Below are 19,720 nucleotides of genomic sequence, written 5' to 3'. Positions count from 1 at the left end.
AATCAAAGTCTAGGTCGCAGTTTTAGTCCAATCGACTTCAAATTTGGCACAAGAATGTGTTTTAGCTCAGAATAGAACCCTATTGATTTTGGAAGAAATCTGTTCAGATTTAGATATAGCTCCCATATATATCTTTCGCCCGATATGGACTAATGCGGTCCCAGAAGCCAGAGTTTTACCCCAATTTGGTTGAAATTGTGCACTAGGAGTACAATTAGTAGTGTAGTCAAGTGCACCAAATTTTATTGAAATCGGTTTAGATTTAGATATAGCTCACATAGATATCTTTCGTCCGATATGGACTTATATGGCCCCAGAAGCCAGATTTTTGGCCGAATTCGGTTGAAATTTTGCACTAGGAGTACAATTAGTAGTATAGTCAAGTGCGCAAAGTTTGATTGAAATCGGTTCAGATTTAGATAAAGCTCCCATATATATCTTTCGCCCGATATGGACTAATATGGTCCTAAAAGCCAGAGTTTTGGTTGAAATTTTCCACAGGGAGTAGATTTAGCATTGTAACTATGCGTGCCACATTTGGTTAAAATCGATTCAGATTTAGATATAGCTCCCATATATATCTTTCGCCCGATATGGACTAATATGGTCCTAAAAGCCAAAATTTTGACCCAATTTGGTTAAAATTTTGCACAGGGGGTAGATTTAGCATTTTCGCTATGCGTGCTAAATTTGGTTGAAATCGATTCAGATTTAGATATAGCTCCCATATATATCTTTCGCCTGATATGACTTATATTGACCCAGAAGCCAGAGTTTTATTCCGATTCGCTTGAAATTTTGCATAAGGAGTACAATTGGTAGTATAGTCATGTGTGCCAAATTTGGTTGAAATCGGTTCAGATTTAGATATAGCTCCCATATATATCGTTCGCCCGATTTACACTCATATGACCACAGTGGCCAATCTTTTACTCTGATTTAATTGAAATTTTGCACAGGGAGTAGAATTATCATTGTAGTTTTGCGTGCCAAATTTGGTTGAAATCGGTTCAGATTTAGATATAGCTCCCATATATATCGTTCGCCCGATTTACACTCATATGACCACAGAGGCCAATCTTTTACTCTGATTTAATTGAAATTTTGCACAGGGAGTAGAATTAGCATTGTAGTTTTGCGTGCCAAATTTGGTTGAAATCGGTTCAGATTAAGATATAGCTCCCATATATAGATTTCGCCCGATTTACACTCATATGACCACAGAGGCCAATTTTTTGCTCCGATTTAGTTGAAATTTTGAACAGGGAGTAGAATTAGCATTGTAGCTATGCGCGCCAAATTTGGTTGAAATCGGTTCAAATTTAGATATAGCTCCCATATATATGTTTTTCTGATTTCGACAGAAATGGTCAAAATACCAACATTTTCCTTGTAAAATCGCCACTGCTTAGTCGAATTGTTGAAAAAATTACTCTAATTTTCTTAAACTTCTAATACATATATATCGAGCGATAAATCATAAATAAACTTTTGCGAAGTTTCCTTAAGATTGCTTCAGATTTAAATGTTTCCCATATTTTTTTACTAACATTGTGTTCCACCCTAGTCCATTAGCCGACTTAAATTTTGAGTGTATAGATTTTGTAAAAGTCTATCAAATTCTGTCCAAATCGAGTGATATTTAAATGTATGTATTTGGGACAAACCTTTATATATAGCCCCCAACACATTTGACGGATGTGATATGGTATCGAAAATTTAGATCTACAAAGTGGTGAAGGGTATAATATAGTCGGCCCCGCCCGACTTTAGACTTTCCTTACTTGTCTTTTACTAAAATTGTGTTCCACCCTAGTGCATTAGCTAACTTAAATTTTGAGTCTATAGATTTTGTAAAAGTCTATCAAATTCTTCCAGATCGAGTGATATTTAAATGTATTTATTTGGGACAAACATTTATATATAGCCCCCAACACATTTGACAGATGTGATATGGTATCGAAAATTTAGGTCTACAAAGTGGTGCAGGGTATAATATAGTTGGCACCGCCCGACTTTAGACTTTCCTTACATGTTTTGTTTCAAATAGGTTAAAAACAGAGTAAGACTTCATAAAGTGGTACAAATCGTTTAAATTTTGTCGAAAAAAATGCTAGTTCCAATCTGAAAAAATTTTGAATTTTTGAAAATATTTGAGGTCAAACGTTTCCAAAAGCGTTACAATCCATTAATAATTATATAAATTATTTATTTGACAAAATATCACAGAATTTTTTAATTTACATCCGAAACATTGAATTCGGATCACAACTAAAGAAGTGATGCAAATTCAGTGCAGCGGCTGTTATTACGCGATCCATGGTGGAGGGTACATAAGATTCGAACTTACGGCCATATATACTTGTTTTGCTTCAAAACTTTATTCAATTATCGCTATTGCATTTGAATTGGAAAAAATTGTCAATTAAAAAATTAAATAAATAATTAGTTTCTTCAATTGTTTTAACGAAAATTAAAATCAATCACAAATCTTCACAGAAAAAACTTTTCACACAAAATTAATTAATGAAATTAAGATTAATAAATGAAACATTCAATTAAAAATTAATCGGATGAATTAATTTGAAACTAAGAATTATTTTTTCTGTGTAGACGAGAAATTTAACCTCTCCTAGAGATTAAACAAAAAATTTTCCTATCGACATAAAATGTAATGTTATAAATTTCAAATTTAACTTCGAATTCCGAACTAAATTTTCTTGAAAGTCTTTATAATAAATTTATTTCCCCAAAGCTCCCTAAGTTTCTATAATATACTTTTAGTTAATGTGTTTTTTTTTTTTAATTTTCGTACGAAATAGTTCCTCCCCCCCCTTACTTTTTTCTCTGCAGCTTACTTTTTCTGTGTAATTGATATCACATCTCATTTATGGCATTGTGAATAATTTCTATTTGCCAGTTATATTGAAAATTAAATTATATTCCACAACACCCTTAACAATCATACAGCTGTGATTTGCAACCAATTGAGAGATAACATTGAAAAATCAAAATTGATATTTTTAATTTATTTAAATATTTTATTAAGCTAAACCCACATGACTTAATTACCGATACATATCCACCAATGTATGAATGTGAATATGCGAATATGAACATAATTATTGAAATTAATCCTACTACCAACCACCACAACAGCAAACGAAGTGCTGCTCAGTACAGACTCATACATTCGCAAACAAAAATCAAACAAAAAAATATTTTATTAATATCAGAATGTGTAAATGAATGTTCAATTTCTCCCCCGTTCAATATGCACACAAAAGAATTTACAACAGATTTTGTTTATTGGAAATTTGTGCAAAAAATAAACACACACACATACATACACACGACGAATATCAAAATATTAAACAAAATATGAATGTTTACCCACACACACACACGTACACTTAAAAACCCCAACACCCATTGCTATTACCCTGGTTTACTGGCAAGAGAGCTTTGTGCGTGTGTGTGCGTGTGTGTGCGTGTGTGTGCGTGTGTGTGCGTGTGTTTGGGAGAGCTTTGGTGAATGCCAGTGTTTTTGTTTGGTAACAACAAAGCCACATAATTAAAGGAGGTAGAAAATGTTTAAGCCAATAGCATTAATAAAGCCACCACAAAATCAATATTCACCATTTAAACTGGTACCGCGCGCTCGCCTATAAAAACTAATTAATAATTTCCGAATGGTCTATTAATTAAGCCTAATTATTATATACAAACGCAATCACACACACACACACACATATTTACACCCATATGAAATCAGATGTATATGCATACTCGTATGTGTAAATGATGATTTTGTAGTTGCAAACGTGCGTGTAAGTGGCCACTGTTGGTATGGCCAATTTTATCATGGTTGCCTGGATAACTGGATGGCTAGCTCATATTTTATGTATGCTTTGCTATGATTATACCCAGTACTTATATGCTATAGATTTTTTTGCTCCTCTATATTATGATATGTTAGTAAAAATATAAAATGTAGAGAAAAACAATATCTGCCATAAATTTACACACATATTCAATTTAGTACATAGAGGCCTGCAGTTTATAGGTGGCGACACTGTATATCAAGGATTTGTACAAAACCCATGTGTAATGACGATACATGAACTAAGGCCCAGTGAAGAATTTCTGTAGTAGTGGTGATGAAGGTTTCGATTGAGGGGTACACGTTACAAATAATTTTTGTTATTTCGATGGCAACATTACATTGCACTCAAAAGAGGTCTAATTGGATTCAAAGATTTTGACCATACCTATGATTGGTATTGATTTCGAACCAAAAATGCGACTTCTTTAAGAGAGTAATCTAGCTTTAGATCTAGGCACTATAAAATTGAAATTTGGATAAAGGTCCCATTTATCGAATTTTCATTTTCTTTTCGCGATATATGAACAAAGCCATTAGTGTATAAATAAAAGTCAGTTTAAAAATCCACATTATAACCATGGTTGCCACAGTTGGTAGAATCCTAGCAATAACGGTAGATTTTTTACTGTTTGGTAGATTTTGAAATTTAGAAAAAATTTTCTTTAGAAACAAAATTTTGACAAAATTTTCTATAGAAATAAAATTTCGACAACATTTTCTATAGAAATAAAATTTTGACAGAAATTTCTATAGAAATAAAATTTTGACAAAATTTTCAATAGAAATAAAATTTTCACAAAATTTTCTATAGAAATAAAAATTTGACAAAATTTTCAATGGAAATAAAATTTTGACCAAATTTTCTATAGAAATAAAATTTCGACAACATTGTCTATACAAATAAAATTTTGACAAAATTTTTTATAGAAATAAAATTTTGACAAAATTTTTTATAGAAATAAAATTTTAAAAGAATTTTCTAAAGAAATAAAATTTTGACAACATTTTCTAAAGAACTAAAATGTTCCCAATTTTTTTTTTATAAAAATAACATTTTGACAAAATTTTCTATAGAAATAAAATTTTGACAGAATTTTCTAAAGAAATAAAATTTTGACAATATTTTCTACAGAAATAAAATTCTGACAAGATTTTCTATAGAAATAAAATTTTGACAACATTTTCTAAAGAACTAAAATGTTCCCAATTTTTTTTTTATAAAAAGGTCAACGATAATTATCCAGAAATATAAATAAAATTTTGACAAAATTTTCTATAGAAATAAAATTTTGACAGAATTTTCTAAAGAAATAAAATTTTGACAAAATGTTCTTTAAAAATGAAATTTTGAGAAGATTTTCTATAGATATAAAGTTTTGACAAGAAATAGAAATAAAATTTTGACAACATTTTCTATAGAATTTTGACAAAATTTCCTATAAAAATGAAATGTTGATTAGATTTTCTACAGAAATAAAAGTTTGACAACATTTTCTAAAGAACTAAAATGTTCCCAAATTTTTTTTATAGAAATAAAATTTTAACAAAATTTTCTATAGAAATAAAATTTTGACAGAATTTTCTAAAGAAATAAAATTTTGACAACATTTTCTATAAAAATGAAATTTTGACAATATTTTCTATAGAAATAAAGTTTTGACAAGATTTTCTATAGAAATAAAATTTTGACAACATTTTCTAAAGAACTAAAATGTTCACAATTTTTTTTATACCCACCACCATAGAATGGTGACGGGTGATTTCCGACTATATAAAGTATATATTTTCTTGATCGGGGAGAAGTTCTAACACGATATAACGATGTCCGTCTGTCTGTCTGTCTGTCTGTCTGTCTGGCTGTCTGTTGTAATCACGCTACAGTCTTCAATAATGAAGCAATCGTGCTGAAATTTTGAACAAACTCGTCTTTTGTCTGCAGGCAGGTCAAGTTCGAAGATGGGCTATATCGGTCCAGTTTTGATAAAGTCCCCATATAAACCGACCTCCCGATTTGGGGTCTTGGGCTTATAGAAATCGTAGTTTTTATCCAATTTGCCTGAAATTGGAAATCTAGAGGTATTGTAGGACCACAAATACGTGTGCCAAAAATTGTGAGTAACGATCCATATTTTGGTATAGCCCCCATATAGACCGATCTCCCGATTTTACTTCTTGACAAAATTTTTTATAGAAATAAAATTTAGACGAAATTTTCTATAAAAATGAAACGTTGATAAGATTTTCTACAGAAATAAAATTTTGACAAAACTTTCTATAGAAATAAAATTATAACCGAATTTGCTAAAGAAATAAAATTTTGACAAAATTTTCTATAAAAATGAAATTTTGACAAGATTTTCTATAGAAATAAAGTTTTGGCAAGATTTTCTATAGAAATAAAATTTTGACTACATTTTCCAAAGAACTAAAATAATCACAAATTTTTTTAGAAATAAAATTTTAACAAAATTTTTAATAGAAATAAAATTTTGACAAAATTTTCTATAGAAATTAAATTTTGATAAGATTTTATATAGAAAGAAAAATTTTGGCAAAATTTTCTGTAGAAATACAATTTTGACAAAATTTTCTATAGAAATAAAATTTTCTAAAGAATTAAAATGTTGACATAATTTTCTATAGAAATAAACTTTTTTTCAAAATTTTCTATAGAAATAAAATTTTCGCAAAATTTTCTGTAGAAATAAAATTTTAACAAAAATGTCTAAAGAAGTAAAATTGTTACAAAATTTTCTATAGAAATAAAATTTTGACAAAATTTTCCATAGAAATAAAATTTTCATAACATTTTCTGTAGAAGTAAAATTTTGACAAAATTTTCTATAGAAATAAAATTTTGACAAAATTTTTTATAGAAATAAAATGTTGACAAAATTTTCAATAGAAATAAAATTTTGACAAAATTTTCAATAGAAATAAAATTTTGACAAAATTTTCTATAGAAATAAAATTTTGACAAAATTTTCTATAGAAATAAAATTTTGACAAAATTTTCTATAGAAATAAAATTTTGACAAAATTTTCTATAGAAATAAAATTTTGACAAAATTTTCTATAAATATGAAATTGTTTCCTTCAAAAAAATAAATAAATAAATAATTACGTCTAATAAGTTTTCTTGAATTAATCGAAAAATATAAAATCCGCTATTTGTATCCGATTTTCCTGAAATTCAAAATCTACAGGTTTTTTAGGTCCATGAAGACAATTGCAAAATTCGTTTAATATCGAACCCTGTTTTGAAATATCCCACAATATACTGATCTCTCGATCTGACTCCTTGAGGGTATGGAATCATACGGGATTTTAGATCCAAAAAGAGCTATGCCAAATGTTATTTTTATTTGTTAACGTTTCGATATAAAAAACTGCCATATATTATTAATATTGGTGTTTTTTTCTAATATAGCCCCTTCACAAAAAAAAAAAAAATCACGAAAAATTTTCCAATTAACCCTAGAAAGCTTAACCTACTGAAAGTTACGGATCAATTAATTTCGTGATTGAAGATAAAAAATGTTTTTTTATATTGTTTGTGTTAAATGAATCAATTAAATATTTAATTGGAACCATTAATTTTATAACTGAAATTTAATTAAATAATTGAAATTAAAATTTGTAATTGAAACATTCAATTACAAATTATTTGGATCAATTAGTTTGAAAGTAAGAAATTTGATTTTTTCTGTGTAGATAAGAAATTTAACCGACCTAAAATATAATGTTATAAATTTCAAATTTAACTTCGAATTCAGAACCAAATTTTCTTGAAAGTCTTTATAATAAATTTATTTCCTCAAAGCTCCCTAAGTTTCTATAATATACTTTTAGATAATTTGTTTTTTTTATGAGAAGGGCGAATCCTTTGAAAGGCAGTTGAAATATAAAAATGTAAATTTTTTTTTATTTTAACAACGTATTATGGTTCACAATATAGTTAAATTTTCGTACGAAATAGTTCACCACCCCCCATTTTACTTTTTTCTCTGCAGCTTACTTTTTCTGTGTAATTGATATCATATCTCATTTATGGCATTGTGAATAATTTCTATTTGCCAGTTATATTGAAAATTAATTTTCTGTAGAAATAAAATTTTAACAAAAATGTCTAAAGAAGTAAAATTTTTACAAAATTTTCTATAGAAATAAAATTTTGACAAAATTTTCCATAGAAATAAAATTTTCATAACATTTTCTGTAGAAGTAAAATTTTGACAAAATTTTCTATAGAAATAAAATTTTGACAAAATTTTTTATAGAAATAAAATGTTGACAAAATTTTCAATAGAAATAAAATTTTGACAAAATTTTCAATAGAAATAAAATTTTGACAAAATTTTCTATAGAAATAAAATTTTGACAAAATTTTCTATAGAAATAAAATTTTGACAAAATTTTCTATAAATATGAAATGTTGATAAGATTCTCTACAGAAATAAAATTTTGACAAACTTTTCTATAGAAATAAAATGTTCACAAAATTTTCTATAGAAATAAAATTTTGACAAGATTTTCTATAGAAATAAAATTTTGACAACATTTTCTAAAGAACTAAAATAATCACAATTTTTTTTAGAAATAAAATTTTGAGAAAATTGTTTATAGAAATAAAATTTTGACAAAATTTTTTATAGAAATAAAATTTTGACTAAATTTTCTATAAAAATTAAATTTTGATAAGATGTGATATAGAAAGAAAATTTTGTCAAAAATTTCTATAGAAATAAAATTTTCTAAAGAAATAAAATTTTAACAGAATTTTCTATAGAAATAAATTTTTTTTCAAAATTTTCTATAGAAATAAAATTTTTGCAAAATTTTCTGTACAAATAAAATGTTGACAAAATTTTATATAGAAATAAAATGTTGACAAAATTTTCTATAGAAATAAAATTTTGACAAAATTTTCTATAGAAATAAAATTTTGACAGAATTTTCTATAGAAATAAAATTTTGACAATTTTTTTTTATAGAAATAAAATTTATTTTTTTCATCGGTTTTGTTTTGTTATTGTTGGTTTTTGTTCTGTAATCATTGTTGTTGTTTTTTTGATTCCAGCTTAAATAAAAAAAACAACAATGATTAAATAAAATTTAGACAAATTTTCTATAAAAATGAAATGTTGAAAAGATTCTCTACAGAAATAAAATTTTGATGACCTTTTCTAAAGAACTAGAATGTTCTCAATTTTTTTTTTAGAAATAAAATTGTGACAATATTTTGTATAGAAATAAAATTTTGACAACATTTTCTAAAGAACTAAAATGTTTACAAATTTTTTTTATAGAAATAAAATTTTGACAAAATTTTCAATAGAAATAAAATTTTGACAAAATTTTGTAAAGAACTAAAATGTTCACATATTTTTTTATAGAAATATAATTTTGACAAAATTTACTATAGAAATTAAATTGTTTTTAGTTAAAAATTGCTGAAAATTTTCTAAAATTAACCAAAATTTGTCTTCCTGATGAGTTCAGTGTTTCACTTTGTAATGGTCCACCAGACGTTGTATCCGCATGTTCCTGTTGGTATTATTACCACTGTATAGAACCAGTTAAAAAGGGACGTTCTCCAAGCTAGTTTTGGCATGCGTATAATGCCACATACACTGATAAAAATATTGTCGTGAGGTCAAAGATTTCATATCTTTAAAATACGAATGCAAATTTTGCTTAGCATAGAGGAAGCATTTCTATAATATAAAGTTGTTTTCCTTGTCCAAAATGTCGATAAACTTTTCAATGAATTCGTGTTGTCCTTATAATTAAGTGATTTCACTTAAAAATGAGTATGCTAAAATGAAAGAAAAAATATTTAGGCTAAGGTCAACTTGACTTTAATCGTTCAGAACAATTCTTGAAATTTATTGAAATTGTCTTTAAATTTTTTGTCTTTTTGCATCTTGACTACAAAGCAAAAAATCGTTCAAATATAGGACATGTTTTTTAACACTTTATTTTAAATACGTTTTTACTTGAAACATAACATAATTTCTACTGGAAGTCGAGTCTTAATTTGGAAAATAAAGTTGTCGTTAACTCGTTTTTAAAGGACTTTTATAGTATATGAAGAAAAACAAGTATATAAGCACTAAGTTCGGCCGGGCCGAATCTTAAATACCCACCACCATGAAATTTCAGGAGGGCTTGAGGATTTGAGGACACTACCCGAAGATAAATTTTAAAGATTTCACCTATGAGGACTATATCAGATTCTGGATTTATAAGGACCATTTTTGTTTGAGTTTTAGAGCAATCATTAACGTCTCTTGTAAGTGTGCAAGAAAATTATAAAATAACGTCTTGATTTGAAATCTTAAATCTGTAGAAGTAAAATCTGGAAATTTTACATTGAGTTTCAAGCATTTTTCATGATCTGTGCGCCTTGTACACCCTCAATAAGTGAAGTCGGTCTATATGGAGGCATTAAAACTTCGGATTCTAGAAGCCCAAAAAGTAAAATCGGAAATCGGTATATATGGGGGCTATACCAAAATATGGACCGATACTCACCATTTTTGGCACACCTCTTTATAGTCCTAAAATACCTCTAGATTTCCAATTTCAGACAAATTGGATAAAAACTACGGTTTCTATAAGCCCAAGACCCCAAATCGGGAGGTCGTTTTATATGGGGACTATATCAAAACCTGGACTGGATTTTTGGCACACGTATTTGTGGTTCTACAATACCTCTAGATTTCCAATTTCAGGTAAATTGAATAAAAACTGCGGTTTCTATAAGCCAAAGAAGTAAAATCGGGAGAGCCGTCTATATGGGGGCTATACTAAAATATGGACCGATACTCAAATTTTTGGCACATGTATTTGTGGTCCTACAATACTTCTAGATTTCAGGTAAATTGAATAAAAACTTCGGTTTCTATAAGCCCAAGAAGTAAAATCGGGAGATCGGTCTATATGGGGGCTATACCAAAACATGGACCGCTACTCACCATTTTTGGCACACCTCTTTATGATCATAAAATACCTCTAGATTTCAAATTTCAGGCAAATTGGATAAAAACTACGATTTCTATAAGCCCAAGACCCCAAATCGGGAGGTCGGTTTATATGGGGACTATATCAAAACCTGGACCGATATAGCCCATCTTCGAACTTGACCTGCCTGCAGACAAAAGACGAGTTTGTGCAAAATTTCAACACGATTGCTTCATTATTGAAGACTGTAGCGTGATTACAACATACAAGCAGACAGACGGACAGACGGACATCGTTATATCGTCTTAGAATTTCTCCCTGATCAAGAATATATATACTTTATATAGTCGGAAATCGATATTTCGATGTGTTACAAACGGAATGACAAACTTATTATACCCCCGTCACCATTCTATGGTGGTGGGTATAAAAAGCTGAAAAATTGAAAAATTAAAATTTGCTTCCTAGAAGCAAGTACACAAAACCCAAATTTAAAACAGAAATGTGTCTTAAAAGTATCCTTATTTGTATACTTCGCTTCTATGGCTCGGAATCAGTATCAACATTTTTAAAGTAAAGACAAAATCTTTGGAACCGGGCATGCTTTTTTTTCAGTGTAGTAGCACATTAATAAATCTGAATAACTTAATAAATTTAAATTTGTTTCCAAGAATCAAGTACTCAAAATTCAAATTTAAAAGATAATTGTGTCTCAAATGTGTCCTTGTTTCAATTCTACGCTTCTTTGGCTCGGAATCACTACCAAAATCATCAGACAAAATATTTGGAAGCGGGCATTTTTTTTTTTTTCAATGCGATAGCGTTCGACCATTTGTTGTGAAAACCTTAAAAACTTATTTGGAAAAACTCACCTGAGTTGCTCTAACCCACCGTCTGCAAAGCCCAGTCATTGCTCCTTTGATTGTCACTGGTTTTGATGGATGACGCATGCGGAAGCGAAAAATTGGGTCGATTTGTGAATTGAGCCAAAAGACGTGTGTTTTTTCGTTGCCAAAAAGATGGGGAAAAGTACAAGTTAGCGATGGACAATATAATATTCTCAAATATTTGAAAATCCCACATTTTTAATTTGCTCTCCCTAACTTTAGAGTTTAATCCCCATATGCAAAAAAGTTAAAGAAAATTTCAAGCCTACTTTTGCCATACAAATTCATTCGATAAACTGTCAATAAATTGTTTTGCATATGGGCATATTTCTCCAAATGGATTATTTATAATTATAAAATTTTTTGAGTGTAAAATATCTCCTACGATCGAAGTAAGCGAATGGCTTAAGCATTCACTATGTTGATGGTAATTTGCACAAAAAAAAAAAATAAACGATTTAAAATAAACACAAGATTTTAGCCTGTTTAAACAACAAATGTAGCATATCAATTGTAGCTGCATGTAGCCTTCCATTACTCCACCTTCCATTCTAGTAAATTTGCCAACCAATTAGTTTCTCTCGATAGAAAAATACAAAAGCCAAATGCTGCATCAGCCATTAGGATATACTATAAACAGTCGCTGGTCATGGCCATGTTTATATTCATAGATATCCGTTTGGAAAAATGCGTAGAATAATGTTTTGCATACACTTACATTAGTGCATTTGCATTTAAGCTGCACATGAATGCTGTATCCTTATGTGTGTGTGTGCGTGTGTGCCCCTATATGTTTATGGTCCTTCGTCTGTATCCAATCAGTAGCCAAAAACCCGCATAATGGTTGTCATTCATTTACACTAAAATTACACAAAATACAGGACCATAGTAGATACACACACATACACACACTCACATCACCATATCCATAGTAGCTTGTCCAGTATGTACACCATATTGGCATAATTAGCGGCCCACATTTATTTTATTGACGACCGTAGACGAGAATCTATAAATACAATGCGTATCCCAAAAGCACACAAACACATACACACATATATACACCCATACATACTAGTAAGGATATTCCTATGTATGCAAAATCATTTTCGAATATTTTATAGGACTTTGGCATTTATGATTGCATGGATGCATTGTAATGATTGTATGTTTTTATGTATGCATGGTGAATCTAATGACTCTCTAATATTCTTATTGACTTAAAACAAATTTAATGTGGAAAATTATTTTAAATGTTCTAAATTTAATGAGAATTTCTGTGACACTCAAATTTTTTATACCAATTTATTTATTTACTACAAATTATCTCAGATCAAAACAAAAAATCATCTCCTTAATATTAATATGGTGTTTTCATCGAAAAATAAAAGCACAAAATTTCCAAGCAAAATGTACCTTTCCGGGGTGGTTTTGGTGCAAGGATATTAAATTTGCATTATCTCCAAAGAAATTTACATGGGCTTGTCATGGGAAGAGAGTACAGGGTATTCGGATCCTTTGCATAGCTTTAGGAGCCATCCAATGGAAATAAAATTATAAAAAAGGCCAAGAAAAACATTTTTTTCCAATATTACTTATTATTTTTTATATTTAATAAAGAGTGAAAAACAAACATTTTTGATTATATTATAAACTCCATTATTAATTAAGTATTCGGATCCTTTGCATAGCCTTAGAAGCAATCCAATGGAAATAAAATTATAAAAAAATCCCAAGAAGAGACATTTTTTTTACCAATTTTACTTATTATTTTCACAAAGTTTTTATTATAAATAATAATATATTTATTATATTTTATAATAATTTTAAACTCCATTATTAATTGACGTTTTCAATTTATATTAAATATAAATTATTCTACACCTTAATATTCAATATTATAAATTTAAAACATACAAAATAAAATGTTTAACACATCTAGATATCTCACAATTTATTTTAGGTGCCAGTAATACACATTGGGGATATGGATCGGCTACAGCATATTCACCCTATTTGGCCAGCAGTGGATTGTCGTCGTGCACAACACCAACATCAGCGCAATTTAATAATCCAGCATTGGGCTTCTCGTGTTCATCAAATGAGCAGGCGAATAATCAAGATTTTACAGGAGCTTCAAATCGGGATTGTGTGCCAAGTAAGTATACGATGATCAAAATTTGATAATGAAAATATTTTCAATACAAAAAATATTGCATACTTTTGGGATCAATAAAACTTAATATTTTACATACCCTTGAAACTAAGGGGAAAACAAGCGGTTTAATTCGAACAATCCAATGTAATGAAAATCGTAAACAAATATATCAAATATATTTTTTAATGAAAGCTGGATCTGGATTATAAAGGTCAGAAAGTGGGATATCGTTGTCTTAAAACCTGATCCAAGGAAATGACTCAAGCACTCAATGAAATTAATACAAAAAAAATCACAAAATGATCTATTATTTCTAGAAAAATTTCGAGTTTTTGAAAGTGTTAAAGTTTATTGAAGTTATTCTTATAATAACAGTACAGGTTACAGTTATCTATTTAATATAAAATATTAACATCCCAGCAAAAAAATCGAAGTTCTTCCAAAGGCACAACTTTAAAAGCATTTCCGGAAGATGCACTCCCAATGATGTTCTATATTTTAACTCACCAGGAAGTTCTTTTAATTCAATTTTTAATAACTTGGTTTTTTCATACTTTTATTGGGTAATTTTAATTTTTTTTGCTCCTAATAGATTAAAAACAGAGTAAGAATTCAAATCATTTAAATTTTGTGAAAAAAAAATGATAAATCCAATCTGAAAAAATTATGAATTTTTAAAAATATTTGAGTTCAAACGTTTCCGGCAAGCATTAGAATCCATTGAAAATTAGAAAAAATTAATTAATTAAAATTATTTATTTAACAAAAAATATCACAGAATTTTTTTAATTTACATCCAAAACATTGAATTCGAATCACACCACGCAAATTCAGTGCAACGGCTGTTAAAATGGAGGACTTCCGGCCTATGACAAGCCCATGTTAAATTCATCGCATCTGCGTCAATTTTGCACCACTTCCGAACATTCCGAACAAAAAGAACATTTTCATTACGTTTTTGGCGACGCTTTTTTTGCTGGGATTATATACCTAAGTTTTGGTAAATTTACATTTGATATTAAGATTCCAAAGTTCCATGAAGAAAAAGTTTAACATATATAAAAATGGAAAAGGGAAAAAAATTAGAAAAAAAAAAAATATATAAAATATGAAGTAGTTAAATCAAAACTCAAAATATACGATTCAAGTTAACTTGATATAAAAATTACAATATTATAAAAAAAAATTGAATGGTGTATAAAATAGGGTAAAACAAAAACTAACCAAGTTAAACATGTAAATAAAAAATAAAATACATAAACAAAAAAAAAAATATATATAATAACAAGTATATTCGGCCGTAAGTTCGGCCAGGTTGAAGCTTATGTACCCTCCACCGTGATTTGCATAGAAATTTCTTCTAAACACTGCCATCCACAATCGAATTGGTTGGGTTGCGGTAACGCTTGCCGATGGCAAGGTATCTTAAAACCTCCTAAAGTTTTGACAATATTTTCTATAGAAATGAAATTTTAACAAAATTTTCTATAGAAATAAAATTTTAACAAAATTTTCTATAGAAATTAACTTTTGACAATATTTTCTATAGAAATAAAATTTTGACAAAATTTTCTATAGAAATAAAATCTTGGTAGATTATTTTTGGCTTGAGTGGTAATCATGATTATGAACCGATATGGACCAATTTTGGTATGGTTGTTAGCGGCCATGTACTAGCACCACGTTCCAAATTTGAACCGGATCGGATTTTAGAGACCATATCTGTGGCTTGGTGCCAAAAAGGCCAATGTCAAAATATTCAGTTTTGAGATAATTGAACTTGAATGTTTTAACAAAAACTATTTTAACTACAGCGGTCACTGTTTCATTCCATACGTAGCATATAGAAGATGATTTTCTTCCCATCGTTTGGTAGATGGTAAGGTTAAATGTCCACAGTTGACGTTTATAAAAGGGCCAAAGTAGACATTGGCCCTTTTAGCATTAAGTTTTATAGATGAGTTCATAATGACATTGGCCAGCTTTACGCTTATTTAACCCCTTCTGGGGTTAAATAAGCGTACACACCATATACCAACCCCATGTACCAAATTTCAGCCGGATCGGATGAAATTTGCTTCTCTTAGAGGCATTGCAAGCCAAATCTGGCAATCGGTTTATATGGGGGCTATATATAATTATGGCCCGATGTGGACCAATTTTTGCATGGTTGTTACAGACCATATACCAACCCCATGTACCAAATTTCAGCCGGATCGGATGAAATTTGCTTATCTTAGAGGCTCCGCAAGCCAAATCTGGCAATCGGTTTATATGGGGGCTATATATAATTATGGACCGATGTGGACCAATTTTTGCATGGTTGTTACAGACCATATACCAACCCCATGTACCAAATTTCAGCCGGATCGGATGAAATTTGCTTCTCTTAGAGGCATTGCAAGCCAAATCTGGCAATCCGTTTATATGGGGGCTATATATAATTATGGACCGATGTGGACCAATTTTTGCATGGTTGTTACAGACCATATACCAACCCCATGTACCAAATTTCAGCCGGATCGGATGAAACTTGCTTCACTTAGATGCTCCGGAAACCAAATCGGGGGATCGGTTTATATGGGGGCTATATAAAATTATGGACCGATGTGGACCAATTTTTGCATGGTTGTTAGAGACCATATACCAAAACCATGTACCAAATTTCAGCCGGATCTGATGAAATTTGCTTCTCTGAGATGCTCCGCAAGACAAATCGGGGGATCGGTTCATATGGGGGCTTTATATAATTATGGACCGATGTGGACCAATTTTTGCATGGTTGTTAGACACCATATACTTATAACATGTACCAAATTTCAGCCGAATCGGATGAAATTTGCTTCTCTTAGAGGATCCGCAAGTCAAATCAGGGAATCGCTTAATATGGGGGCTATATATAATTATGGGCCGATATGAATATGATACTAACACCATGTACCAAATTCCAGATCGGATGGAATATGCTTCTCTTAGAGGCTCCACAAGCCAAATCTGTGGGTCCGTTTATATGAGGGCTATACGTAAAATTGGACCGATATGACCCATTTGCAATGCCATCCGACCTACATCAATAACAACTACTTGTGCCAAGTTTCAAGTCGATAGCTTGTTTCGTTCGTAAGCGTGATTTCGACAGACGCACGGACATGCTTAGATCGACTCAGAATCAGGTCACCACGACCCAGAATTTATATACTTTATGGGGTCTTAGAGCAATATTTCGATGTGTTACAAACGGAATGACAAAGTCAATATACCCCCATCCTATGGTTAACAACCATGCCTAACTAGGTCCATATCGGTCTATAGTTATATATAGTCCTCATATAAATCGATCCCCAATCACACAAAAATTGGTCCATATCAAGTTCATAATTGTATATAGCCCCCATATAAGCGACCCCCATATTTCAATTCTGGCTCCCTACGTACCGTGCAAAAGTCCATATCGATTTTTAATTATTTGTAGACTTACATACCTTTTTGTCTAATATATACCACGTGTGGACTAACTCACAAAACGATTTACCCTTTAGGCGGGCTTCATTTAATAAGGAAGCTTTTAGTAAAACACACCTTAAGACAACCAAAATAGGCAAAATAAAAAGAAAACTTATTTGAAACTATTCAAGAGGCTTTACAGCATATGCAGAATTTTACGGTATACATTTTTCTTGCTTAGTTCTCTTGCTTTTGGATCGTTAACATTGAAAATGTAATCAGCTGGCAAAAAATTGGGGCATTAGAGGGTTAAGATACCACAACCCAAGTAATTCGATTGTGTATAACAGTCTTTCGTAGAAGTTTCTACGCAATCCATGGTGGAGGGTACATAAGATTCGGCCTGGCCGAACTTACGGCCGTTTATACTTGTTTTATTTTAATAAATTGGCATAGGCTGTTAAATGGGGTTTCCGTCCGTTGATAATCCTATGCTAAATTCATTGCTTTTACACCAAATTTGCATGACGTCCAGATGCAAATAAGACATTATCAGAATAAAAATAAAATGACAATTGTAACTCTCACCAGGGGCGGATCATTTTTATTATTAATTTTTTTAACAAGTCAAATTTTAGCATCATAACTTTAATGAAGGCGGACATGAAACAATCAGTACCTGAAACAATCTGAAACAATCGATACCATCTTCAATAAATGTATGGTTCGGAAATTGAAAGTGAAGACAATGTTATACATAAACTTTTGACGACTAATAAATTTGATACGTTTTTTTAATAACCCTAAAAGTGTGCTATTAAATTTTTAAAAAGATTTAAGATTTTTTTGTAATTACGAGTATCTAATTCAAATCAATTACTTCACAAATGGAAAAGAATGTTGTTTTTTTTTACAGACATTTTTAGATTTTTAGTGACCATTTACGAAAATTTTATTTCTTATAAAAACAAAAACGAAATAAAACTTAAGAAAAACTAATTGGCGTTAAATCACTACAGTATTGACCACACTATAGTAAGTTCTTTTTTATTTTTAGCATCAAAAACGGATTTTTCCTTAATAATATCGATGTATGGTAGTTTTATAATAAAAACTCTATTTACCAGCCTAAAAGTATGCAATACAATTTTGAAGAAAAACTAAGATTTCTATAACCATACTTTCTTTCCACATAATATTGATTTTTCGGTGTGTTTTTTGGCAATTCCCTTTTACAGTGTTACCGGATTCAACTGCTTCTGATTTGGATCAACATTTAAGCAGTCTAGTAGGCTCCACAACGGGACAAATGACACATCATAGCCTACTGGGATCCACAGGTCAAACAGCAATATCATCGACTGTAAATGGTGCTGCAGGAGCCACAGCCAATTCAATTCTAGTGCCCCGTTATCATAATTCGAACAACGAATATAATGTACACTCCAGCCAAAATGGTCCCCGGAGTTTAAGTGATTCGTCACAGGCAGAATCACCGGTCCAAGAAGATCTCTTGTCAACAAATACCCCAAATTTAGGTGGAGCAAATGGTAATGCAGCCACAAATGGTGGAGCCAATAGCAATTCCAATGGTTCAGCTAATAATTCATTGGTTGGTTCAAATCCGAATTTTACAAATCTTGTAAATCAAAGTCAAAATCCGGCTGGTTATGGAGCTGCTGCTGGTGCTGGGGTGGGAGGAGGTCATGGTGGAGCCACTGGGGCGGGTTGCAATGGTTCCTTGTATCCCGTTTTGCCCGCCAGTTTGTTATACTCTCAATTGTATACAGCAGCTAATCAATCGCATGGTTTCCATTCACATTCCCTACCCTCTCATACATCGCCCAATTCCACGGTACATGGAGAACTACAAAGTGTCATGGACCATATCAGCAATGTTGGGGTACGTCAGCAGCATAACATCATGTCTGGCGGTGTGGGAACTCATCCTGGAGATTTGACCTTAATTGGCAACTGTGGAGCCTCGGTAAGGAATATTGAAGATGGTAATACCAATCGTCAACTCACCGCTTTGGCTGCTCATCGTGGTCATCATAATCCTGGGGACAATGGAAGCGTTTGGAGGCCATATTGAGGTCAGGTGCTATGGTGCGGCTCGGCAGTCCTATAGTGTTACGAGAATCCCCAGGAAGAGAATACTGCTGGAACTGTGGGTACTGAGAGCAAGCACTGGTAAGAGAGACAAAGTGGTGAGATTTAAAAACAAAAAAACGAGTGAGTGAGAGAGTGAGATAAATAGAGAGAGCGAGAGTTGTTAAATGTAAATATGTGAATATTATAATAAAAGGAATTGTCCTATAAATGAATTAGTCCAATAGCAAAAGAAAACCCCTGCCCGAGAGTAAGATTTTAGTTAAA

General features: G+C 30.6%; 1 protein-coding gene across 2 annotated transcripts in view; it reads left to right on the top strand.

Moving 5' to 3' along the window:
- The window catches only part of RunxA (RUNX family transcription factor Runt related A), a 58,826-nt gene extending 39,390 nt beyond the window's left edge, over window positions 1-19,436 (top strand). For both annotated transcript variants that reach the window (XM_075300816.1, XM_075300815.1), the window contains exons 4-5: window positions 13,703-13,897; window positions 18,580-19,436. In XM_075300816.1, the coding sequence (XP_075156931.1) occupies window positions 13,703-13,897; window positions 18,580-19,436 (1,052 nt within the window). The remainder of the gene's footprint in view (window positions 1-13,702; window positions 13,898-18,579) is intronic.
- Window positions 19,437-19,720: the final 284 nt, after the last annotated feature.

Source organism: Haematobia irritans, chromosome 3 (genome assembly GCF_050003625.1).
Source record: "Haematobia irritans isolate KBUSLIRL chromosome 3, ASM5000362v1, whole genome shotgun sequence".
NCBI lineage: Eukaryota > Metazoa > Arthropoda > Insecta > Diptera > Muscidae > Haematobia > Haematobia irritans.
Note: the sequence above shows the minus strand (reverse complement) of the source record. Positions and strands in the feature narration are given on the sequence as shown.